The sequence below is a fragment of the Panthera pardus genome, unplaced genomic scaffold, assembly GCF_024362965.1.
Source record: "Panthera pardus isolate Hobbes unplaced genomic scaffold, ASM2436296v1 HiC_scaffold_17, whole genome shotgun sequence".
Classification (NCBI taxonomy): Eukaryota; Metazoa; Chordata; class Mammalia; order Carnivora; family Felidae; genus Panthera; species Panthera pardus.
The window spans coordinates 47046493-47072412 of record NW_026526732.1 but is presented as its reverse complement, the minus strand read 5'-3'; the positions used below and the strand labels follow the sequence as shown (position 1 = coordinate 47072412).

General features: G+C 38.6%; 2 protein-coding genes across 4 annotated transcripts in view; one reads left to right on the top strand and one right to left on the bottom strand.

The window, feature by feature from the left end:
* The window catches only part of NT5DC1 (5'-nucleotidase domain containing 1), a 138606-nt gene that overhangs the window by 8339 nt on the left and 104347 nt on the right, over positions 1 to 25920 (top strand). Inside the window, exons 5-6 of one of the 2 annotated variants that reach the window (XM_019438941.2) lie at positions 5021 to 5100; positions 7047 to 7128. In XM_019438941.2, the coding sequence (XP_019294486.1) occupies positions 5021 to 5100; positions 7047 to 7128 (162 nt within the window). Of the gene's footprint in view, positions 1 to 5020; positions 5101 to 7043; positions 7129 to 25920 lie in introns of both variants that reach the window. The other variant, XM_019438940.2, reaches the window with a different exon arrangement.
* COL10A1 (collagen type X alpha 1 chain) overlaps positions 8226 to 25920 on the bottom strand; it is a 43812-nt gene continuing 26117 nt past the window's right edge. Inside the window, exons 1-3 of one of the 2 annotated variants that reach the window (XM_019438939.2) lie at positions 16121 to 16204; positions 15425 to 15593; positions 8226 to 11133 (exon numbers count right to left, since the gene is read on the bottom strand). In XM_019438939.2, the coding sequence (XP_019294484.1) occupies positions 9263 to 11133; positions 15425 to 15578 (2025 nt within the window). In that variant the 5' untranslated portion in view covers positions 15579 to 15593; positions 16121 to 16204 and the 3' untranslated portion in view covers positions 8226 to 9262. Of the gene's footprint in view, positions 11134 to 15424; positions 15594 to 16120; positions 16205 to 25920 lie in introns of those variants that run through there. The other variant, XM_019438938.2, reaches the window with a different exon arrangement.

The window sequence follows — 25920 nt, the reverse complement described above, 5'->3', positions numbered from 1 at the left end:
GGAATACGATGCTTTCCTTGTGTCTGATACCTGTTTGGGAGTTGGTTCTGCTTCATTTAGGGTTTCATTGATTGCTCCTTTTACTTGTACTTGTTCCGGAGTGAAAAGACTAACACCTAGGAATAATACATTGCTCAGTCTTCTGTATTTTTTTTTAGTTTATTACATGCTCAGTCCTTTTATTTCTCCATTACACATTTCTCCTCATATTCATACTACCCACCTCTCTTGTTTGCTTGTTCTCTTGTTTTCTTGAATTCTCTTCTTTACTCTCAGTTCTAGTATCTTCTGCCTTTGTCTTTTCTTTTCCCTTATTTTAAATGATTTCATATATTTTCATATCTTTCTTCCCATTGTCTTTAAAGAACATGAATGGATTTCTCAAAACTTATTTGTAGATGTTGATATGCATAAATTAACAAGTAATGCTAAAGACATTATTATAAACAAATAGACCTTGTTATGTTATAGTTGTTAGTTTTTCATTTGTTCTAAATGTTTGTGCCATTTTCTTTCACACTACACTTTTGAAATGCACCTGTTCCTCAGAAAATGTAGTAACCGGGTCAGGGGCGGGGGACACCTGGCTGCCTCAGTCGGTAGAACATGCGACTCTTGATCTTGGGGTTGTAAGTTTCAGCTCATGTTGGGTGTAGAGATTACTTAAAATAAAATCTTAAAAAAAAAACAAGAAAATGTAGTAAGGATATAGTTGGAGTTATTCCTTGTTATAATTAGGTTTGCTTTGTAACATTCTCTGTCTTTTGAGAGTTTGTTTTGCTTTTGTACTGAGATCAAAGTGTCAGGAAATGAGTACTCCTGATAAAGTAAATCGGTAGGAAAACGTATTTCACATTGGGGATCAATACACAATGCTTTCACACATCTCAAGTCCAAATGGCTAGTGGGAGTGAAATGGGTGTCTATGTTGCCCTTTACTCCGCTGAGGATAGAGGACTGCTGTTGTCTTTCCAGACATAGTCAGTTGTGGATAGCTGCCCTCCTCCCAGAAAGGCCAGGCACAGAGCTAAGTGTTTCACTCTGCCATCCATTCATTAAAGGAGTAAACTACATTAAAGAAGTAAAGTATTTCTCAGCCAAGAAAAGAGCATTCACCCAGTAGGACCCACAGTCTGCTCACTCCTCTGGCTGCTAGTGGGCGCCCCCTCCTGGAATCAGCAGCTTCCCTCTGGTGCTCAGTATAGCCAGGAGTGCTCTGAGGATGACCTTGGAATTTATCTCCTCTTTAACTGAGTTGGTTAGGGAGGTGTTTCCCCTTCCTGTGCTCAGTGATCAGGTGGTGGTGACACATGACAAAGGCCTTTGTTTCTGCCACGTTGTAAGGGAAAGCTTTGCCTTTAAAAAGTAATACAACTTTTTTTAATTTTTTAATTTTTTAATTTATTTTTTATTTTTATTTATTTATTTTTTTAATACAACTTTTTTTAAATGTAGAGATCTATAAAAGAAGAAAAAACTGGCCTATGATTCCACAATCCAGTTAAATTTTGTTTACGTTAAAAAAAATACTGTGAGCAAATGGTTAGAAAATTTAATTATAGAAAAGAGTAAAATGAAGAGTAATTATCTCCAACCCCTGGCCCCAGAATCCCCTTTCCTTGAACTTATTTCTCAAAAATACCAAAAGGAATCATACATTTTCTGTACTGTGCTCTTTTTAATTGACATCTTGGAGATCCTGTCACATTCGCACACAGAGGTGTACTTCAGTCTGTTAAATGCTGCTGTGCTCTGCCATCCAGTGCTGTCCATCAGTCCGTCCATAGTGCATACTGACTTTGTGTCTAGTGTCTGGCCATTACAAACAAGCCTGCAGTGATGTTTTCATATATGTATATTTTTCACTTTTGTGCAAATGCATTCAGGGTACACTCCTAGAAGTACAGTTGCTCTAAAGACACGTAGGTTTAAAATTTGATCAGTATTGCCAAATAAAACCTTTATTTTCACGAACACCAGTTGGTTTAGCTGTTTCCGTCTACTTTGAGCGTACTCATCCCCAGAGTTGAGTAGAGCATTGTCAAGTGCATTCCCTACCAGTATGTTTAGGGAATTTAAAGCATTGATGGATAGAGACATTTTACTGACCATTTACTTGATAATCACTTTTCAGGTTCTTGCACTGGCAGGAGTATGGTTTTCCTTTCCCGCCGATTTCCAGAGAGCAAGTCCTTTTGATCTTGTTTCCCTCTAAACTGGTGGATTATGGAGAAACAACTTGGTATAGCGGAAACCACAGGGAGCGTGGAGGCAGGTGGTCCTGGATCATATTGACTCTGTTCCTTGCTGGGTCAAGTGATCTGGCAAATTACTAAGCCACTTTTGGCATCACTTTGTTCATATTTAAGTGAAGATGATATCACTCACCTGCAGGAGAAGTGAGCTAACATAAATTGTTCTCTTGCCCTCAGTCATTTGTGTGCCTCTGTTCTGTTATCAGTAAGAATATGTGGTTTGTAAAGTACATAGTTGTTGGCACTGGGTTCTTGGGGAGCAGTTTCTCTGTGAGCACAGCCTAACGATTTTAGGACTTATCTTCTTGTGGAGGCTTGTTTCATTGAACTGAGCTCACTAATCCCTTCATTGCCAGTGAGCTCTCTGCTTATAAGGAGGAGAGAGTCAAAGCTTTCATGTGGTAGTCTTGGAGTTTTGTTGTGGGAAGAGGCATTGAGAGCAGCCTGGTCCAGTTCACAGGTAAAGACTGAACAAGCCTCGGTGTGTCCACAGAGTGGTCATCCAGCCCAGGTTTGATAGCTGAGTGAGTCAGCCCCTTGCCTTGTGGAAGGGAGTTTCATTAACCCCCTGCGTTATTTGCTTAGACCCCAACCAAGACTCGTGATCAATGTTTCAGTTCTTTAACTGAACTTCATCTGTTAATGGCCATAAAGGGAGTGAAAGGGGAGGGGAAAGCAAGGGCACATATCTGGTGATGAGGACACCTGCTGCTCCTACTGTGCCCAGAGCAACTGGCCACTCTGGTGTCATAGGCCAAGAGAATAAATACAGCACAGGTTAATGTACCTTGGAAAGCTGTTCCCACTGTCTTAGGTCTTGGGAACCCTGGAGTATTATGTGGCCTTACAGCACAGCAAAGTGTGAGCAGAAATGTACATGTTATATTATCTCTCTCTTCCTCCAGATCCTGGTTCCTCATGCTGACAAAGCCAGTCTAACCTTTCTTAGGAATGAAAAATAGTCTAATAAAATGAAAAAATGAAAAATTGCCAATAATTTCAGCTGCAAAAGAGTAAAAAACAAACTGTTTTTAACTGAGGGAAAGGATACACAAACCCACACAGACATTTTGTGAATTAACAGAAGAACTTTGAGTTTGTTTTGTTTATGTTCTTAATAATTTGATATGAGGAAGTAAAAAGCATTAAATGGCAGTTAAAGGGATAGACATCTGGCCCCTGCAGAGAGTTTTCTCCTGTTAATTTACCCATGACACTCCTTCATTCTAGAAGTCCATTCCACTATTAGATCATTCATTCATTCGCTTAACAAACATATTGAGGGCCTACAATATGCTGGGTATTGTGCTTAGTGGACACTAAAGAGCAAGACAGCCGTGTTCCAGAACCTCATACATTACAAATGGGAGAAAGGGAGGACTCGAAATCAGGCATTTATAATAGTGCACTCAATGTTATGACCATTTGAAAAGTACTTTCTTACATTAAACTAAAATCTGGCTTCACCTTTGGTTGTTTGATTCCTCTTTGTGCAAGGGTTATGACATTGGGACCCCGCACCCTGCCCAAAGCAAAGTGGTTGGTCTCAGTCCTGGTAAACAGGAGTGAGATGTTAGAGGCGATGAGACGGAAGGAAGGAGCAATGGGGGCTGTGTTCCACTGGGACTTCTGAGAAGCACTGAGAATACCTCCCAGAGTTGTCAATCTAAGGGACAGAAGTCTTCACTGTCTCCTAAACTTGAGGCTCATCCACTGGTGCCTGGAGCTTGCCACGTGAGCCACATGGACTCCACAGGCTTTTGGGGAAAGTGAATGACACAGGTGTGCTTAGGGGGGATGATGTCATTTAGCACGGCCATGGCTGGGATCAGACTTGAGCCAAAGGGATGTGACATGGGTCATCAGGTGTCTGCCCAGGGATGGCAGATTCGAAAGTGACATCTGTACCAAGGAAGGGCTCAAGTTTGATTCTGTCCTAGGGCCAAATAGGGTAAATTAAATTCCTCTCTTCCATGAGATCCTGGAGTGCCTGTCCTGTGCTCCTGAGATTTTCCAAGATTAGTATACTGTGTCCTGATATGATGTGCTATTTTTTTTTTATTCCTCTCAGTGCATTGGTTATTCTCACATTGCACTGAAGGTGGACCAGCCAGCACAGTTATGGAAAGGCACTGTTGTATTGATTATTTCATGGTACTCCAGTGTTAGACTGATTGTTTTGGAATTCAGTGACATTGATAACATAAATTGTGGCTTTTTCATAATCCATTTTATATTTGGGGTAAATCTATTTTTAATTTTTACATAAAAGCACTTTTTTTCATGAAATCCTTAAATTATGGATATCATATTTTAACTTTCTTGCAGCTTAAACCTTCTTTAAAAGACAACAATAGGGGCTCCCTGGGTGGCTTAGGCTGTTCAGCATCTGGCTTTTGATTTTGTCTCAGGTCATGATCTCACGGTTCATGTCATGATATCAAGCCTGCATTGAGCTTTATGCTGACAGTATGGAGCCTGTTTGAGATTCTCTCTTTCCCTCTCTCTCTGCCCCTTCCCTGCTTGCCTGCATGTATACACATGTGCTCACTCTCTCGCTCTCTCTTTCTCTCTCAAAAAAAAAAAAAAAAAGACGTTAAAAAAAAAAAACAGACAATGGTAGCCTGTAATGGAGCCATTCTGAATTGAAATAGAGGTCCCTTTAAGTGACTAACCCAAAATCTAGTGTCTCTTTAGCCAGGTTTCTGTGTGTCACATAAATGAGGCAATAATTTATTCCAGTTTAAGTTTTTGTTCTTTTTTAGGAAAATATTATTTTTATGATAACTACTTTGACCTGCCAGGAGCTCTTCTATGTGCCAGAGTCGTGGACTCTTTAACAAAGGTGAGCAGGGGCTTATTTTTTAGAAATTATGGTATGTATTTAGTCATAAATCAGAGGACTTAATTATATATGTCTTTTGAGTTGAGATTTTACTCAGTTTCCTCTCTGTAGTTGTAGAAGTGACTGAGGAAGAAAAACAAAATTTGGTCGAGTATTTTGGGAAAATTAAGTAGCAGTGACTATTTTTTTTCTCAAGGATAATAAACCAGCAGGGGGTGCAAAAGTCTAAAAAGAAAACAGACCTCATAGGTGGACAAATATTTTCTTGGTTTCATTAGTAGAATAAAAAAAAAAAAAAGTAATTAAGTAAATTCCACCTGTTCTTAAGCATTCTAAATAATATGAAATTAAAAAATGAGATGGAGTTTTAAAATTCATCATTTTGAGCAGTTTGATGCATGCAGACTTTATACTGTTTATGAAGATTGAATAGATGTCTGGTTCCAAGAAGTTATACTAGTTAGGGCTTAAGACCTGTGAACAGAAACCAGTTTTATGTCAGAATTACTTTTCTTTTTTGCATATGTTGTCTTTTAAAATCATAATGATCATGTTGATAATTGAACATGGATAATGGTTTATTTTTGAACCAGAATTAGTCATGTTTTTGTGAAAGTTTCTGTTGAGCAGTAATTTTAGTATGTTGGTAGAAGTTATTTACGTGAGCTGGAGTCAGTTTTTTATTCATAGTAACTTCAAGCAAATTTATCAGTCCTCAAATATTTCAGAGCTTATATAATTAGATACAAATACCTAGTAGTTTGTCTTTGTTTAGCTAGAAGGACACCAGTTAATGTTTCCAAGAAAGCAAGGGGTTGTAGGGTTATGTGTTTTAATATAATGTTACTTGCTTCCTGGTTTAAAGAAATCTGAATAAAAATGGTGTACATTTTGGTTTTTTTTTTTTTAATTTTTTTTTTTTTTAACGTTTATTTATTTTTGAGACAGAGAGAGACAGAGCATGAACAGGGAAGGGTCAGAGAGAGAGGGAGACACAGAATCTGAAACAGGCTCCAGGCTCTGAGCGGTCAGCACAGAGCCCGATGCGGGGCTCGAACTCACGGACTGTGAGATCGTGACCTGAGCCGAAGTCTGCCGCTTAACCGACTGAGCCACCCAGGCGCCCCTCATTTTGGGTTTTGAACCTCCTTTCTCTCTCCTGTAGAGACTTGCTGCTCTTTTATATAGAAATCAGGTAAATGTGCATTGAATTCTAAAGTAACCAGCTTTTAGGACTTTAGGAGTTGAAGTTTCTTAGCCCCATTAATGCCCCACTACATGAAGAGGCACATTCTGATATCTCAAAAGCTATAACACCATAAATTTTCTCATGTGTTTAAAATACATAATTTTTAGACTTTACATTGAGTGGAAATTTCTATTTTATTTGGGCTATATGAGCTATATTAATATTTAGTTATATGTATGTATATTGTATATATATATTGTGTATATATATATATATATGTATACTATATATATATATATAAAACAGTGATTTTCATGGAAGATTTCTTTTTTTAAATCATTCGGAAGAATGAGTTTGTACATCTATTACCTTTTCTAAAACATGAGTCCCAGTTTTATTTTTTATTTTTAAAAAACTGTTTTTAATGTTTTATTTTTGAGGGAGAGACAGAGTATGAGCAAGGGAGGGGCAGAGAGAGAGGGAGACACAGGCTCCCTGTGAAGCCTGTAAAGCAGGCTCCAGGCTCTGAGCCGTCAGCACAGAGCCCAATGCAGGGCTCGAACTCACAGACCATGAGATCATGACCTGGGCTGAAGTTGGATGCTCAACCAACTGAGCCACCCAGGCGCCCCATAAAATATGAGTCCCAGTTTTAGATTACAGTAATATTGTAATGGTTTGGCAAGTGTTTTCTACTAGGCTTGAAAACAGAATTATTACATATGTTAACATTCGGAATTTTTTTTTTTTTTAGCAGAACAATGGTCAAAAAACATTTGATTTTTGGAAGGATATAGTTGCTGGTATACAACACAATTATAAAATGTCAGCTTTTAAGGGTGAGTAATGTAAAGAGAGATTTTCTAATAGATGTTTATTAAATGCTATGTCTTATGAATTACTTAGAAGTTACCTATTTTGTTATGTGTCTCAATTAGGATTTACGTTCATCTTAAATTTTGCTATGTAGTTGGTACTGTTTACATTTTAAGAAGTTCTGTAATTCATGTCTGGTTCATGGCCGTAATTGCCAGTATTCTGAGCTATGCTGTCTCTTACATGCCTGCCTAAAGGGTCGTTCTGTGGGCTCCCTAGAATTGAAGTTCACACTTCACTATTTCCCAGCCTGGGAATGCAGATGACTCACACCTATAACCATTGGTGTCGTGGTTATAGACTGGTAGGGGAAGTGAGAATTCTATTCTCATTGCTTAAAACAGGATTGGCTGACTCAGAATGGGGCAGAGACATCGCCAAGCTGCAGCTAAGGTTTCACAGCTGTATCCGCAGGTCTGCTTGAGTTACACAGAGGATATTTCTAAGGAATAAAGAGATGCATTTATCATATGTTACCTTGTTGACTCCAACCAGACTGTCCTGATTCAACCAGTGGGCTGACTGATAGATGCTCAAGAGCAATGTTTCTCAGCTTAGAGAAATGTTGCCTTTTGATTGACATAAACTTGCCTGCCTTCTTTTTAATGTAATTTAAGCCATCAAAATGTAATATCAGCTCTTAAAAGCTGATATTAACGTAATCCTAAATATTATGACTAAAATCATGTCAAGGCAGCAAATAGTAACTGCAGAATATTTTTTCAAATTACATATTTCTCTGCCACCTGCTTTGTCCTTCCCTGAAGAAAATCACTGTTTTGGAGTAATCGTCTCACTTTTCCATGCCCAGTCACCTGCCCTTCACCCTGGCTGGTAGGTCCCATGGGGTCCTTTGGGGGCCTTTTCACAGTCCACACTGAGTGCTGGGGGAGGGGGGTGTGGGAATGCCCATCCCCAGTAGAGGGGAGTATCCGTGACAACTGTAAAAGTCACCCACATACCACTACTGTTTTACTTTTATTAACTTTGTAAAATGAAAAGCCTTCAAAGAATGGTTGAGAATACCAGATTGCTGCTGTCGAATAAATTAACATAAAAATCTGTTGATGTTATTTTATTGCATTGTAAATAAGGAGTAGGTAAAACATTTCATGCTTTAACAAGTGAGGCACAGCTTAAAAGTTTTAAACAGCAATATAAAAATACAGTACAGAGCATAAATAAATAACGTCTTTTCATTTCTAGTCAGATTTTGAAATGCTTGACGTTAGTTATACTTTCACTAGAATAGGAGGCTCAGGGTACATATGGTAATGGTCTGTAAACCCACAATATCATATTATGTGAGATTCAAGATGGAATTAAAGAAATCAAATTAATCACACTTGTATTAAGTAAATAAAATAGGTTAGACACCCATTTCCAAGTTATGAAGGGTATATAGGAAGCTTTCCTGCAGTCACAGAAAAGTTTGCAAAGGTTCATGGCTAAAGCACCTTGCATTTCAGATTAATTTTAACATAATGTTTTGGTTTTATTAGAGCTGTAAGAAGTCTATATGCCCCTGTATGTTTGAATAGATCTTGATGAAGGGGCCATATAAGCCTTTGAGTAATGCACCATCAGAAAGATCTCAGGGTATACAGTGTCTTTGAAATTTGAATATTCAAGTATTTGAGTTCTATAAAGATATGATACCTCCTGATTGTTTCCTAGAAGTTCTCCTGTTAATTCTTAGAAACAGGCTTCTTTTTAAAAACAAATGCTGAATTTCTGAAATCAAATTTAACGTAATTTAGTGTCCCATTTCAGGGTTTCATTGCGATCATTTTATTTTTTTAGCCTAGTAGGACTTTCATGGTGAAATTTTTAAATACTGAAGGAGTTCACAGAAAACTTTAAAGAGTCTTAAGGCTGCTGACTAGAAATTCAAGAGAGTCTTCGCATATAATTTACCATTGCTGCTCGCTTTGTCAGGGGGACAGTTTATTGGTCTGAAAGCTCAAATCTGTATTTTGGAAAATTAAAATTAGTCACATTTTTTTTTTGCCTACCTCCATATGCATTTTGTGGGGCGCAGTGGAGTTGGAGAATGCCTTTTCAAGCAGATTTACGTTAGCGCGGTTGGGAATATGCTCACATTGGTGCCACCAAGAACCCTGAGAAGGAGGAGTGGACATACTCAGAGGAGTACAGCCCATTTGACCCAGCATTGGGCAGCTGGAGCCACACCTGGTCATTTTCTGTGAGATCGAGTATGGCACTCCCGGAAGCCTGATCCAGGTAGCCTTTGGTGTATTCATCATAGGTGTACATGACAGGGGTGCCGTTCTTATACAGGCCCACCCAAACATGGTTCCCTTTCACATGCACGTGGTAGGAGAAATAGTATGTTCCTGGTATCCTACAGGTAAAGATTCCAGTTCTTGAGTCATAATGCTGTTGCCTGTTATACAGAATCTTATCAAATGGGATGGGAATACCTATAGCTGGGTAAGCTTTGGAGAGAATAACAGTGAACGCAGACACAGGCATCCCAGTTACTCCCTGGTTGGCACTAACAAGAGGCCTTTGGCCTGCCTTTATAAAGCCATCGGACGGGGCTGCCTGGCCTGGGGGGCCTGGAGGGCCTGGGGGACCGGGGGGGCCAGGCTCTCCAGTGTGGCCTCTCAGACCTGGAGGCCCTGGTGGCCCAGTGGGACCATTAAGCCCCTTAGTTGCAATGCCAGCTGGGCCAGGAGGACCTGGAGTTCCTGGATCCCCTTTAGATCCAGGGAATCCTGGAATGCCTGGTGGCCCAATGGGGCCTCTGGTACCTGGTATTCCAGGGGCACCTCTTGGACCAGCCTCACCATTGTGTCCAGGTACTCCCTTAGCTCCTGCTGGGCCCACAGGACCTGGGAGACCAGGAGGTCCTTTAACTCCAGGGTCACCTTTTGGGCCTGGGAGCCCTGGATTTCCCTTAAGACCACTGGTGCCTGGTTCTCCCGGGTACCCTGGTTTTCCATCTAACCCAGAGGAACCCCTTTCTCCCTTAGCCCCAGGGTGTCCTGCAGGCCCAGCCGGTCCTGTCTCACCTTTAGGGCCTGGAATTCCTCGGTTGCCTGGGATGCCTTTTGGTCCTTGGGGTCCCATGTTTCCGGGGGGTCCAGTCAGACCTGGTTCCCCAGGATGGCCTGCTGGGCCTTGTTCCCCTTTGGCACCTGGACTCCCTGGAAGGCCAATAGGTCCTCTTTGTCCCTTCAGGCCTGGTAACCCTGGTTTCCCAAAGCCAGGAGCCCCGGGGACCCCAGCTATTCCTGGGGCCCCAGGGTGACCTTTTGTCCCAGGAATCCCTGGCTGGCCTGGGGCTCCAGGGGCTCCTGGCTTTCCAATGCCTTCTGGTCCTCGTTCCCCAGGAGGACCTTGGGGGCCTGGTGGGCCAGCTGGTCCTCTCTCTCCTGGAAAGCCCCGATCACCTTTGATGCCTGGCTGCCCTGGAAGCCCATTTTCACCTCTTTTTCCTACTCCAGGAGAGCCAGGTGGTCCCATGGGACCCTGAGGGCCTGGAAGGCCCCTCTCACCTGGGCGTCCAGGAGTACCATATCCTGTTTCCCCTTTCTGTCCATGCACACCAGGGACTCCTGGTGTGCCCTTTTCTCCAGGAAAGCCTCTGGGTCCTGGGGCTCCTGGAGGTCCTTGTTGTCCGGGTTTTCCTGGAACAGTAATTCCAGCTGGGCCGGGGATTCCAGGTGGCCCTGGTGGGCCCCGTGGTCCTGGTAAACCAGGTGGTCCAATATCTCCTTTGGGTCCATATAGTCCTTTCTCCCCGGGTTTTCCTGGGAGTCCTGGCAAACCTGGCTTTCCAGTGGTGGATGGTCCTGGTGGTCCTGGTAATCCTGGCTCTCCTTGGGGTCCAGGACTTCCATAGCCTGGTTTTCCTGGTGGTCCAGATGGACCCGGGTGCCCTCGAGGTCCCACAGGGCCTGGGGGACCAGGGATACCTTGCTCTCCTCTTACTGATACACCTGAAAGACATGTCCGATACACAGACCCAGAGAGAGGGATGATTAGTAATGTTAAGGGATCATTGCTTCTTGAAATATAAATCAGGACAGGACATGGCAGTGTCAGTCCATTTTGGCAGACTAAGCTCAAACGGTTTCAGATAACACATTCTATATTGTTTTTAAAAACACTGCCAGAGGGCACGGTTTCATAAAACCATGGCTACCATAGTAGTTTCATTAGATCCTAATTATCCATAAAAATAAACTGGGATTGAAGAATTCATCTAGAATAAGAGTATAGGGGGGACTGGGGCGCCTGAGTGGCTCGGTCGGTTAAGTGTCAAACTCTTGGTTTTGGCTCAGGTCATGATCTCACAGCTCCTGAGTTCGAGCCCTGCATCAGGCTCTGCACTGTTACCTTACCCCCATTTATTTGGGGAAAATCATCTACCTCAAAAGGAAAGGGGAAAGTATTTAACAGAAAAGGAATGAAGAGACAAATGCAGAAATAATGGGAAAATATTTAAGAACTCTAACAATTGTCTTTCACAAAAGCTAGCCTATATGACATCAGTGAGAAGTGCTATTGATTTCTAGTTTATATCTGCCATGGCTCTGCTGAACACAGTTTATATTTAGTTTGAATTTTTTCAATTTCAGTACATACTGTGAGCTCCTACATTCTCTTTTAATTGACTTAAAATCGAAACAAAGAATTAGAGAATTAGATCTAATGGGCAAAGTATATAAAATAGTATTAAAATATTTATCTAAAGTTTTTTTTTGACTAATGCAAATAGATATTGTTGATTTTATAAAGCTGTGAGTTCATTTGAACTAAATACTTCTACTGATATTATGGATTAAATTCAAAAATCACTTATTCACTGCTTGCGATGTGAAAAGTGCCCCTGGGCCACAAGTGTGGGGGAAGCACACGACACATCTTATAAGAGTCCTCAAGGGAGCAAAACACGTGTCCATGTGATAAGTGCTTAAAGAGGTGTCCAAGGTTTTGGTTTTAGTCATTCAAAGGTAGGATTAAACAGAGCATTACTGCCATTAGGATATATAATTAGGGAAGTATTACCATGTCAAAGAATCTTTAGGCAGCAATCATCATAAACATCTATAAGATACTCTTTCTCAGAGAAATTCTTTAATAGCAAAAATGGTAATAAAATGACATGTGATTTAAGTGTCTACTTGCAGAGTTTATATTAAAATCACTTTCTGTTTAATAAATTTTCAGGAACATAGATGGAATGCCTTCATATACTATTTAGATTCTTACACGTTGGAAAATGGTTCATAGTAATGGTAGATTTAGCAAATGGCATAATCGTTGAATGGTTTGGTCAAAACCCTGAAAATGACGTTTGGCTGTGACTTTTGAGCCATACCTTTTTTGTACATAAATGATTATTTAATTTACTTAAACTTTGTCTAAGTCTTTAATGGCTTTAGAAATCAAAATGAAAACTAAATTGGAATTAATATTAAGTGAATTGAAATAAATTGTAAATTGCCTTTGAACACATAGGTCTATGGGTATAGTTCCCATTAACTGTTAATTGTTGGTACATTATTATATTTTTTAAAATCTTTCATATTAATTAACTGGCATGTAAGAAGTAGTTAGCCAACAATAGTTGCCTATTCTCCTGGGTAGAGAGATTCCTGATATCTGAAAAACGTTTAGTGACAAATGAAATGTAAAATACAGAGCAGAATCATTAAAATAGATGTGCTAAAAAAGGAAAATTATTTTAGACTTGGATATTTTGTACTGATTAGAGTTATGTTTTGTTTTGCAAATTTTTAAATGTATAGAACTTTATTCACCCCTGGATTTTCAGAAAATGACATCAGGAAGAAGATTATGAGAAAAATTAGTTTATGGAAAAGATCTCCATGTAATCATACATATCTTATTGATAGATTGACTTTTTAGTGGACATATATGTCTATAAGTGTAAAGGGGTGTGATACATTGCAAGTAGAATAGATGAATAAGTAGAAAACAAAATAGTACATTTTCTTTTTCAAATGCAAGCTATGTTAGATGGGGTTTGCTTCAGAATCTTATTCTGAATCTCCTAAAGATCAGTATCCATACTAAAAATGATGGTCTTGGTCTGGTCAGAAATCTGTTTAATGTTAAAATAGGGAGGAAAAATAGTCTTACTGAAAATGACTGTATAGAGCATCTTTTGAAACTGGAAGTTCCAAGACAGGGTGATCTCAGTCACTTGGAATATTGCCCTAATAGGTCCTCCACCTCTTCATGCAAGAAAGAATGTGAGTTCTGTTGTGTCTTTGGGGGATAGCCCCTGTTTGTTGCTTGCCAACCGAAAAAAATTAAAGATTAGGGTGATACCATCCTCAAGGAGAAATGATTACCCAGCAGAAAAGTTTCTGAAATGCCACAAGCCAAAATAGTGGTTGATTATGTCAGAATGTGGCATCCACCTGGCCACCAGCTCTGCAGTCCTTTGCAGTGTAATTTAGTGTGTTTTGGCTGAGCTGTCTTTGAGCCTGTGTTGAACAGATGAGCCCAGGAATTAAATAGGCACTCTTTGTGTTTCTGTTATCAGTTTAATGTTATAATTGTATAAATTGTGGGCTTTTGTCTTTCTTTCAGTGCATTAGTGCCTGCCAGTGAATGATAAGGTATTTGAGTTTCCACCTCAAATTATTATCAAGTAGAGACCTTAGTGGAGTTAACAATTAAAATGCAGCTTCTAAACTTTTCATTTGTTAGTAAGATACATATTTTCATTTATTCTGCAGAAATAGCCAAGATGATAAAGTACGTAAGGATGGGAAGATAGAAATATTTTTAACCTTCTATGAGTGGTGCATGTGATGCTTGAGTCTTTTTAACTCAAGACTGTTTCATATGATCTTAGTAAACTATAAAAAGTGTGAATTAGTGATCATAACGGTGTACCCAGTGATGTTTCTCCTAACATTTCACATTGCTGTTCGTTGCTTCAAGTAAAGTAGCAGGTTTCCTTATCTTTTATTCTTTCTTTCTGTAGCTTTTCTCCATTCTCATATATTATTTGTATTCTGAGGCGTTCAGAAGTTTTTGTTATGCACCTGTGCCTTTGTTTTTAAACATTGAGCTCCCTTTCATGAATTGCTTTAAATTTTGTTTTTCTCAAGAAGAGATTCCTATAAGTTTAACTTGCTCAAAATGGTTGTCTCCAAAAGCATAATTTGTAAAGTTTATGGCAAATATCCTTAGCATTATTTGCAAGGTAAAATATATAACTATAATGAAAAAATACTAAGGAAAGGAAATTTGAGTCCTGCAATCAGTTCAGATTGTTCAGTTTAATTCAGTAGATTTTTACAGGCAGTTTGTGCCAGATGCTATTAAAATGGAATTAGCAAATGTGAAACCTAATAATTGCCTTTTTTGAGGATCTGTTAGTAGTGTACATACATTTCCTCAGTTCTCTTCATAGTAACTGAGAAAGCTGAACAGTTGGGAAATGGGATTCAAGAACAAAGTTAAATCGTGTCTAAGGCTACCCCACCTGTACCACCAGGAGTGAGGAGGAGTACCCGTAGTGCTGCTAATACTTGAGCACTTGACAGGTATTCACTCACTTAAGCTTCATGACAGTCCTTGGAGATAGCTGCTGCTTCTTTTACAAATGAAGAAACTAAGGCACAGAGGGGACAAGTAACTTACCTGAGGTCCCATAGTTAGTACAAGGCAGTTCATAAGTCTGAGTACTTAACTGCTAAACCATACAGAAATTTATAAAGAACTGTGAAAATTGCTGCTTCATTTGTCTGTTAAGTTTCTTGGGAAGGCATTAGATTTTATTTGATAATTAAGACTGAGTTTTGTATATGTGGACTAGCTGAATCGGTTGTAAAAGTGAATAATGGTTAACTGTTTAGATGGATAAACCTGCTACTCTTTGTACAATTGGCAATTATTTTTAGTTAAAACATTTTAAACTTGATTAATTTTTATTGGATTCATATTTCTAGATTATGGGTAATTGCGCAAAAGCATCATCTGAGGGAAGAACTTTGCACACATAAAAGTTCTTACTATTCTTTGGGTACATCTTTCTACTATACTCATTATACAAAGGATTTTAATGTTCTTGAATAGACGTGCTTTTTCCACAAATTATTTTGTTCTAATATTTCAGACAGGTTCGGGAGTTTAAAGGTAATTGAACACCAAATAGAATTAAAAGCATTTTGTTTAAGAGATTATTAAGATTGTAGAAAGCAACAACCAATACGTTTATACAGCAAAATACACAGTTTTGTTTACCTTTACCCTTTATGGCATAGGGAATGAAGAACTGTGTCTTAGTGTTGGGTAGTGGGCCTTTTATGCCTGTAGGTGTTTGGTATCGCTCAGCATAAAATCCTCCATGAACCAGGTTCAAGGACAGTAGCAGCAAAAGGGCTGTTTGTGGCAGCATGTTCTCAGATGGATTCTGAAAAACAGAAAAGAATAGTGTCTTGTTATTGACCTGTTTTATCTGTCTGATGTTGGACAGATGAATTCTTTATTCTAAAAGGTAGTTAGCTACCTTTTTTTTTTTTTTACCTTATCCTGTTTTTAATGTATTCCATAAATCAGAATTATAAGTTTTTAGTTACATGAATATATGGCTTAGTTGTTATTGGAAACCACATTCAAGTAATCAAGCAAAACTGAAGTGATTTTTTAAAAAAAAGAAACACAGAAACCATAATTGGATGCATATATTAATAATGCAGTATCTTTAACATAGATTGAAACATCCACTAGTTCCAAAATACACTGAATAGGACAGGATTTTACCATATGATTTTACTAAGACTGTCTTTTATGTAGACTGATACGAATTAAACTTTCCAAGTACACTTTAGTGGAAAGTCATTTTTTTTAAATGACAAAAACCAAATAGTCAATTTATTGAGGCTTATTTCCAAATAAGCTAACATGGAGGTCCTCTAGAGTATGAAGTGATAGACTTACCTGGTGCTGGCGTTCCTGGAGATGATTTCTTTGCAGCTTTCTGAACCCTCCTGTGCCCAGGTGAGCAGTGCAGAAGGGTGCCTTCTCCAGAGCTATCCGGCAGTATTTATACTGGTTTTTCCCTTACTTCATGAGGTTACCCTGAGTTTAAGCTCCTCCCTCGAGAGGTGGAGAGAGTACTAATTATGGTGGAAAGTTCTATTGGGCAGGCGTACAGGATCAGGTTGGGCTGTCTTTCCTTGTTTTCTTATTGAAAAATAAACTCTTTGTCTTAAATATATATTAATAGTTTTAACCATGCACCATCTTTTTCTATGATTTTATTTTAGAATTTATTACTCAGATGTTTAGGTTGGTTCATGATGGGATGATAATACCCCCTTTTATTTTTGAAAGTACATTCTTGTGTTATTTGTTTGAAAATATTTGGTAGTATATATAAGTAGGAAAGGAAGTCTTTTGGATGGGGATGTAGATATGAACCATCATCTAAATTCTTTAATTATGATGGAAAGCCACCAATGTGTCCATTAATGTTCCTAAACTTTTATGAAAATAGCTTACTCCTATTCTTACTTATTTTTGAGCTTGAGAAAAACAAAATGGTAAAAATGTAGATATGTATTGTGTCTTAGGACTTTTGTGTAAGTCCTCAGAAGTTAAGAGAAATTTTATGTATGTTAGTATATACATACTATATTTCAATTTTTCATATTAAATATTTTAAAGTTTTCAGAAATTCCAAATTCCATGAATTTGATAGTAGAGTTAGCAATATAATTACCCTGAGGGATTATTTACAACATTACAATGTATTCAGTAAATAGCTTCAGGTTTTATTGCTTCATTTTGGATTTTACTTTAGATTTTCAGTAGAGATTACAAAAGCCTTAACTGATAATGTCAAATCATGTCTGTTTAAATAAAATTGTTAAGTTCATGGCAGAAGAAGAAAATTCCTCAAACTTTGCTTTCAGTTTAAAAATCTCAGTGGCTTACCTTACCTTTAGGAATCTTGATTCAGCCCAGTTAGAAACATTTTTCCCCTCAAGATGCAAGTAAACATTATCATTGTCATTTTCAATGGTTAGAATTCTCTTTAACAATATTAGGAGACAAAGTCAGTTTTCAGGATGCTAAAAAATCTAATAAAAGCGGAATGTTGAGAGGCCAAACTTTGTATCCAATTTTATTGTTTTGGAGCTAAATTAAATCAACTGTACAGGTGAAGTAGGTGAGAAGAAAAACTCCATAACAGGCATAGATACAACATTTTGAAAACCTCTGCAGAGTTCGGGGTGCCTGGGTGGCTCAATCGCTTAAGTGTCTGACTCTTGGTTTCAGCTGAGATCATGATCTCATGATTTCGAGAGTTCCAGTCCCACATTGGGCTCTGTGCTGACAGTGTAGAGCCTTCTTGGGATTCTCTCTCTCTTCTCTCTCTCTCTCTCTCTCTCTCTCTCTCTCTCTCTCTCTTAAAAATAAGTAAATTAAAAAAACAAAACCCTCTGCAGAATTAAAGTAGTATGGTTTCAGGATTGATCAACAATTGAAATAATTGAATGTTTGACCAGTGGATGAAATAAAGATTTGTTCTTTTTGTTGTCCTTTCCTCCTCCTGTGCCTGTCATTTTCTGTATTTCTTTAGACTAAGCCTTGTATAGCACCTTACAGAAATGTAAACAGATAGCTCATCTCGGTGATCCGCTTTCTCCTCTCACTTTTAAACCTTTCCTTGGTTGCCATATTTAAAAATCTACAAGGTCCTATATGTCTTTATAAATACTCCTAGATACACATGAAACATAGCCTTTATATCAGTTTAGATTAACAGGAGAATTAGAAAGTTTATATTCTAATACTTCTTTCATCATTTGGAAATTGTCTATGGAACAGCTTTTGTAATTATATAATTAATATGAGCTCTGCTATGTCTAACAGACTGCAAAGGTAAGTGGGAGAAATGGCTGCCTTCCACTTACTTACGGTTCATTTGGATAATGTTTTGGAAAAGTAGGTGAGGTAACATGGATGTTCTTGAAGGCTAGGCTATAGAATTTGTTTGAAAAGGAGTTATTAGAAGTCCATGTTGTAGGGGCACCCGGGTGGCTTAGTCGGTTAGTGTCTGACTCTTGATGTAGGCTCAGTTCATGATCTTATGGTTAGTGAGTTCAAGCCCCATCTGGGGTTCTGTGCTGACAGTGCAGAGCCTGCATGGGATTCTCTCTCTCCCTGTCTTTCTCTGTCCCTTCCCCACTCGCGTACGTGGTCTCTCTCAAAAATAAACATTAAAAAAATTAAAAAAGCAAGTACATATTCTAGTATTTTTGTATGTATATATGGTTACACACACATACACTTATTTGTTTAGAATCGAGACTGATACCTGTTAGATACCATTCATATGGAAGTTGAGAAGATTAATTCTCAGCTCTTCCTAGTGTACCTATGTAGACCATTTGTTCATCTGTGGCTACTCCAGCTATTTTCAGAGCTTTTCACCTTCAACTCTCTAGGTGTCTGTTACACAATGAAAAGTTTGGACTAGGTTTCTAAGCTCCTCCAGCTTTAAAATTAGATTATTATTGTGTTTGAGGTATTTTGCTGTTCCCCATGGTGAGACAGACAGTGGGCTTGGCTCCATTTAGTACTTACTAGACAAAGTCCATACCAGGTGGTCATATGCCTTCTTTTTGGGATATGTAAATATATGTGGGTATTTGTCAATCTATATTCCCCTTTAACTTTGGAAAATGTGGTGTCTTTATTGGAGAAGTCTTGGACATTCAACCCTTTTTGCAAATAGTGTACTTATTTCAGCGCAGGGAATCTGACTGCTGTTTGCTTTGTTAGTCACATAAGAAGCACTGTCTTGTCCAAAACAGATTGTAGAATCAGAATATTTGCTAGCCACACCTCACCCAATTGTGTATTTAAAACTATTTTTACTTTGGGAGTTTACTTGTAGATGTTTGAAGTGCCTAGTCTGTGGCTTCATGATGAAAACCCATCCTACTTAAAACAGCCATGCTTTCTAAACGCCTAACCTAAGTGAATTTAAGTATCAAATATGAATGTTTTTTGAATATCTAGCATTTAGCCGCTTTAAGCTTTCCTATCCATTTTCACTACCCAGAGTTAGTCGTTAACTCAATATTTTTTGAGTACCTCTTATGTGTCCGGCATAGAGATAAAAAGTGGGTGAATAATGTGCGGCCCCCACCCTTACTGGGTTTGAACAGTGGTTCACAACCTTTTTTCCCCATTTCTACATTTCTGGGGACATGACACAGTCCCTTCAGTCTTCCATGTTCTGTGAGGTAGTGGTGGTTCAGAGACTATATTCTGAAAAAGCCCTTCAGGTGATCATAGTGGACTCCTAAGTTGGAATATCTTGGTCTGATAACACTGTTTGATTACAGCTTATTAATATATTGTTACATAGTTTTTGTTGTTTTGTGCATATAGTTTTTAACTTTATTGTGGAAAATTTTAGTCTCAGATAGAAATAGAGAGATTAGTTACTGTGAGTGCCTAGGTACCCCTTTACCCAATTTAAACTAATCTCAGCTCCTTGCCACTCAGTCCTTCCATTCGACATAGCCCAAAGTTGTGGGCAAATGCTACACATATGTTGTACCAATTCACCTGTGAATATTTCAGTATACTACTCCAGAAAATGAGTCCTTTTTCTCTAAAACAAAATCATCATACCTAAAAAACTAACCATTTCTTAATATTATCAAATCCATTAGTCCGTGTTCATATTTTCCCAGTTATCTTAATGTATGTACACACACACGTACATATGTATGTAAGTGTATACATGTTCACATATAAGCATATATAGATAACTCATATAGTGTGTGTATTGTGTATATATACACGTACATACATATTTATGTTTTTATTGGTTTATTCTTTGTTCAGATTAGGTTCATGAATTGTCCCTAATTTTTTTTTTAATGTTTATTGATTTTGAGAGAGAAAGTGAGCGAGCATGCCAGCAGAGGAGTAGCAGAGACAGAGGGAGAGAAAGAATTGAATCCTAGGTGGGCTCTGTGCTGATGGTGCAGAGCCTGACACAGGGCTCGATCTCACCAACCATGAGATCATGACCTGAGCCAGAATCAAGAATTGGATGCTTTATCAACTGAACCACCCAGGCATCTGAATGGTCCCTAATTTATATGTTCCTGTTACTGTAGTTTTCTCATCTATGTCTCTTTATTTCCTTTGCAGTTCATTTGTTGAAAACTGGGTCATTTATTTTGTACAGTTTCCCACAGATTAATTTGGATTTTGTTGTCACTTAAAATACTTTTCTGTATCCTGTGTTTCCTATAGATTGGTAGTAAGATCTAGAGGTTTGATCTCCTTCAGGTTTGAGACACACACACACACACACACACACACACACACACTTTTGTAGCAAGTATATTTTATACAGACCCTAGTATATGGTATATTTCAGTCAGAAGGCCCTTCATTGCTCATTGTCTCCTCTTGTGGTGTTGCTAGGCATGATCATTATCTAGATTCATTATTTCACTGGAGGTTACAAAATGGTAATATTCAAATTCTATCATTCCTCCTTTGTTTATTAGCTAGAATACTTCTGTAAATAAAAACACTTCTTCATTAACTACTTGGTTACCTCGAAGTACAGTTTGCATAGAAAAAAGCAGGAGAAATGCCTTTATCATTGTGTAATCTAATAAGCTTATTTTCCTAGCATCCTCTAGAGGTGGCCCAGTGAGTTGTTTGAATATCATTATAAACTCGTGGATTTAAACATATTTTATGTATTTAAGATCCATGGTAGTTACTATTGCTCAGATTTTTTCCCTGCTTCTTCATGGTGGCTCCTGATTTCTTTTGACGTGATCCCAATAGTCTTTTATAAAGCTTCTTTCCTTCTAGGATTTCATACGTCCCTGGCCCAGAGCTGTACTCAGGAAGTCTTAGTTCCTTTTGTGGGAAATAGAAGTTAGAGACCACAATCCGGGTGTCTGGGTTCTAGGGGTATACATTGCTCCTGGCTTGGGATTGTTTCTAGGCTTTTCCAGTGGACAGAGCTAGGAAATTCATTCATGTAATGTTAATTAAATATAAAACACATAATAACCTCATACTGACACATCTAATTCACATGCAGGATCACAGAGAGTTTAATGATTTTCAACTTAATCGCTAACTCCTTAATCCTACACTAAAATTCCCATTTCTCAGGACAGTAAGGGAGTTATTACTTTGCTTTGTTCTATAACACAATTTCTCAGTAACCATACCCATATTCACACCACAATATTGAAAACAGTTTAAAATTATTTTTGCAGTTCTTTCAGTATTTCTACTAGACCTATATAGTCAAATTACTGTGCCTTAGAGTCAAAACAGCTCAGAATGCTACCCACTCCGTTCACTGTTAGGTTTGTTTCCTCTTGCTCTCAATTTTTAGAAATGTTCTCTTAAAATTTAATTTTGTTTTATACTTTCCTAAATTGTTTACATTTCTAGTGCTGTGCTGATAAATGATTAACAACTGGCTTGGGGGTTCGGAAGGTATGTTTGCTGGGATCCATGCTGTAAATACCTTCCACCACAGCCAATTTCAAGCTGCCACGGTAAAGACAACTGGCTCACAAAATACCTGAGCTTTTATCAGGAGCCAGTACAAGCCAACTTTAGCATACATTGCGTATTTCTCAAGTCAAATGTATAAAACCAGGAATATTCAGAGAAACTTGGCTTCTGTTATAGACCTATCCACCCTGTTCCACCTGCCTTCTATAACTTTAAAAAAAAAATCTTTTTTTTGGTTTATACTTTTATTATTTTTTAAAATATTTGTTCATATCCCCTTCCAGTTTCTTAGATAATGACATCATAAAATACATACTGATTGCTACCTTTTTATGTAATAGTTTTACAGCTGTATAGTACTTCATTGTATGAACGTGCCATAGTTTTATACCCATTTCCCTATTGATGGACATGTGTGTTATTTCCTCTCTTTTGCTAATACAAATATTTCTACAGTGAATTACTTTGTCTATGTGTATTTTTTTGCCAGAATATCTTTGGGAGAGATTTTTACAACAGGATATCATAGAACAAAGTTAAATGCATATTTAATTTTGTTACATATCATTAAATCCCCTCCAGAGGTCCTGTCTCATTTTGCATTTCCACCAGCAAACTATGGGAGGGCTTGTTTCCTCATGGCCTCACCAACAGGATATATTGCTTAGATTTTGTTGAATTTTCAGGGTTTTGCCCATTTTATAGGTGAAAACTGGAATCTTGGTGTAGTTGTGATTTTTAACTCTTCTTACAAAGCTTATGGTTGCACATCTTGTCATACAGTTAAGACCGTACTTCTAGCCCACTTTTCCTGTAAGTGTTCTCTATCTTAGGAATATAAACCTCTTTTCTGTGATACAGTTTGCATATATTTTTCCTAGTTTGTCATTTGTCTTTTTTGTTTGTTTATGAGTTTTTTTTTAACACTCAAAATTTTCTTTGAAGATCCATATGCTTTTGATTCTGAAAATTATTGTTCTTTCATAGACTCAGAGCTGTAAGGAACATTAAAGGTCACCTAGATCAATCATATCATTCTTCAAATGAGGAAACTGGCTTCTGTGTTATGAATGTCTCCTTCCCTCATGTTTAATTGAGTTACATTTCTGAAGTGAAGAGCTGTTGACGAGAGAGCCCATTGAAAGAAAACGCCACCGACTAAGCTCATATGTTCATCTCCTTATCCAAGCAGGGTGCTGATCTTCCTGTCTCCTTAATCCTTCAGTCCTTTAGCAGTGGAAACGGGAAAAGCGCCCAGAAGCATAGTTAGGGCACTTGGAGATCCCAGCATCCACCACCACCTCGCTGTCCCTCATTCCTCTTGAAAAGAATTTAAAAGAACATTCGTAGGTGCTATTACAGAGCCCAGGAGCTAAAAATGAACTATTTGTGAAAATAGTCAAATGTGGCTTAGTGGTTAGATACCTGCTGACGGCTTGAAAGGAGAAATTCATGCACAAAAACAGGTGTTTATGAATCTTCAGGCTAGGTCAAGAAAAACTGAGAGTCATTTAAGAAGTTTGAACAAGGGTTTTATATTCTATTTTCTATTACACATAAATTGCTACATTACTTAAAGAACTCATAGTTTTGTGCCACAGGCACTTAATGACATCACCATCTTTCCAAAGTAACCTGCTGAGTTAAAAATATAGAGCTCCTTGGCTCCTTGACCTCTGATCTTCAGGGATCCTGGCCACCCAAGAGGCTCTTGGCTGTTCAAACATGTTCCTACTCTATTTACAAGTTCAGTTTTCACGTGCAGTCTCTGCTAAGTTAGAAGAAGTTAGAAAAAGTGTAGAAAAGTAAAGTTTTAACGGGGGAAGTCATAGGAAGACACTTTCTTTTTGGATCTTTCTACTCCCCTGCTTATTATCGTACTTTGAACCACTCCATAGTCACAAAGTACCTAAAGGTACAAAGAGATACCTAGAGGGTACCTGAGGTACCTGTTGGTACCAGTTGGTATTTGCGAGTGACAACACAGACCGTCAAGAAACCCACCCTTGAGACTATTGCTCCTGCAGCTGTTCAACTTCCTCATAGTAACAGTTATAATACATTGCACGGTTTTCAGTTTAAGTCATGCTGGGTCATACTCTTTGATCAAACAACGTCCTTACCTGGCTGACAGATTTCCACTCCTAACTGAGCTGATGCTAAGGGACTCATCTTCCTGCCCTTTCTGGCTCCTCCCCACTGCCCATCAGTTACCCTGGCGAGGTCACCTGGCCTCCTTGTTCCCTGGTTTCCTCATCAGTGAAATCCCTAACATCTGCTTACTTGCTTTCAGATTTTAAAGGTAATCACTATTTAGAGAAAATATAGAAAATAGAAAATAAAATTTGTACACCAAGGAGATATAATGACTGTTAATAGTGGTGTCCCCCACCAACACCCCCCCCCCATGACCTTTTGGTGCTAAAATTATCAATTTAATCACTTGTGAGTCAAAATAACTCCTGCCACTTCTGATGACAATGAGGCTGAAATGTACACATGCTATGGTCCTGTCCTGTTTTCTCTTATTTTTATTTGTTGGGAAACTTGGAAGGTGAAATAAGATATATGTAAAGAGGTGGAGCTGTGCAAATAATGGCGAAGGAGGAAATATCTCTGATTCATACTTGAATCTCTTTATAGCGTCCGTCTTCTCCAACGTTTGCCAAACTGTTCTTTAACCCCTACTGTGTGCCAGTTGCTACGTTAGATGCTGTAACCTGCTAATACTGATGGTCTTAGTCTCTTGGAGGAGACAGATAGCAAACACAACCTCTTACAGTCTTTGCTCTGGCTTCTTTTAGAATCCAGAATTCACAGATTCTGGCATGAAATGAAGTCCATGTTCCAAATCATCAAACACTGTTCTCTCATCACACTTTATACTCATTTCTCAATGGAACTCAGGGACTATGGGTTATTTATCACAGAAACTCCACTCTGTACAAGTACTGTCTGGTACAAAGCATGAACTTCATAAATATTTGTTGAACGAAGGAACTAAGAGCTTTAGGACACCAGATTTCAATATTTATTGAGTGTGGGCATTTTGCCTCACACTTGTGGGCACCGAGAGGTGGGGCCTTTTGCACAGTGCTGGTTTGGAACTGGGTCTTTTCAGTTCATGTCTTACCTTAAAATAGCTCTTAATTCTTGCAAGAGGTCCCAGCATGACCAACTGCTTCCCAGAGCAGTTTTCACAAAAGATATTAACTATGGCTGCTGTTCTGTCCAGTGATTTTGTGCCTTACACTTTTCTATCACCAATTAAGTTAGAATTTTGGAGTTAGGTTTTCCAAAGACAGTGTTTCTCAAGGTAGCCATGCTAGGGGGTATATCATTAAGGAAGTAGTTCCAGGATGGGAGCTGAGATGTAGAGAGAAAGAAAAAGGAGAGAGGCCTGGATTCTGAGGAATTTAAAGGGATTTCTTTAAATGTCTCAGGATCTGAACATTACAGTTTCAAAGGAATTTTTATATATGCCTGTGCTTCATTTTCAAAATTTCCTCACCCATTCATACCTCATTTACTTGTTGATATATTGATTCATTAAAGATTTTTTTAAGTGTTTATTTATTACTTTTGAGAGAGAGAGAGAGACAGAGCATGAGCAGAGGAGGGGCAGAGAGAGAGAGGGAGACACAAAATCTGAAGTAGGCTCCAGGCTCTGAGCTGTCAGCACAGAGCCTAATGCGGGACTCGAACCCATGGAGTGCAAGATCATGACCTGAGCTGAAGTCGAATGCTTAACCGACTGAACCACTCAGGTGCCTCAATATATCAATTCATTCAACTGCTCAGTATATTAGACTCCTTTTACATGCCAGGAAATAAAAATGGACTCCTAGGTTGTGGTCAGCATTTATTGATTCTTTCCCTTCTCAGAATACCTGTTAGCACCTTCTCTTTTTAATGAAAATGCATGACCTTTAAAGGGAGAGAAATGTTATTGTTTGGGAAGAGAGTATTGGATGGGGTGCCTGGGTGGCGCAGACCGTTAAGCGTCCAACTCTAGATTTTAGCTCAGGTTGTGATCTCATGGTTTGTGAGTTCGAGCCCCGTGTGGGGCTCTGCTGTGACAGTGTGGAACTTGCTTGGGATTCTTTGTTTCCCTCTCTCTTTGCCCCTTCCCTACTCATTTTCTTTCTGTCTGTCTTTCTGTCTCTCTCTGTCTCGGTAAATAAATAAGCTTAAAAAAGGCAGGGGGAGAGTAC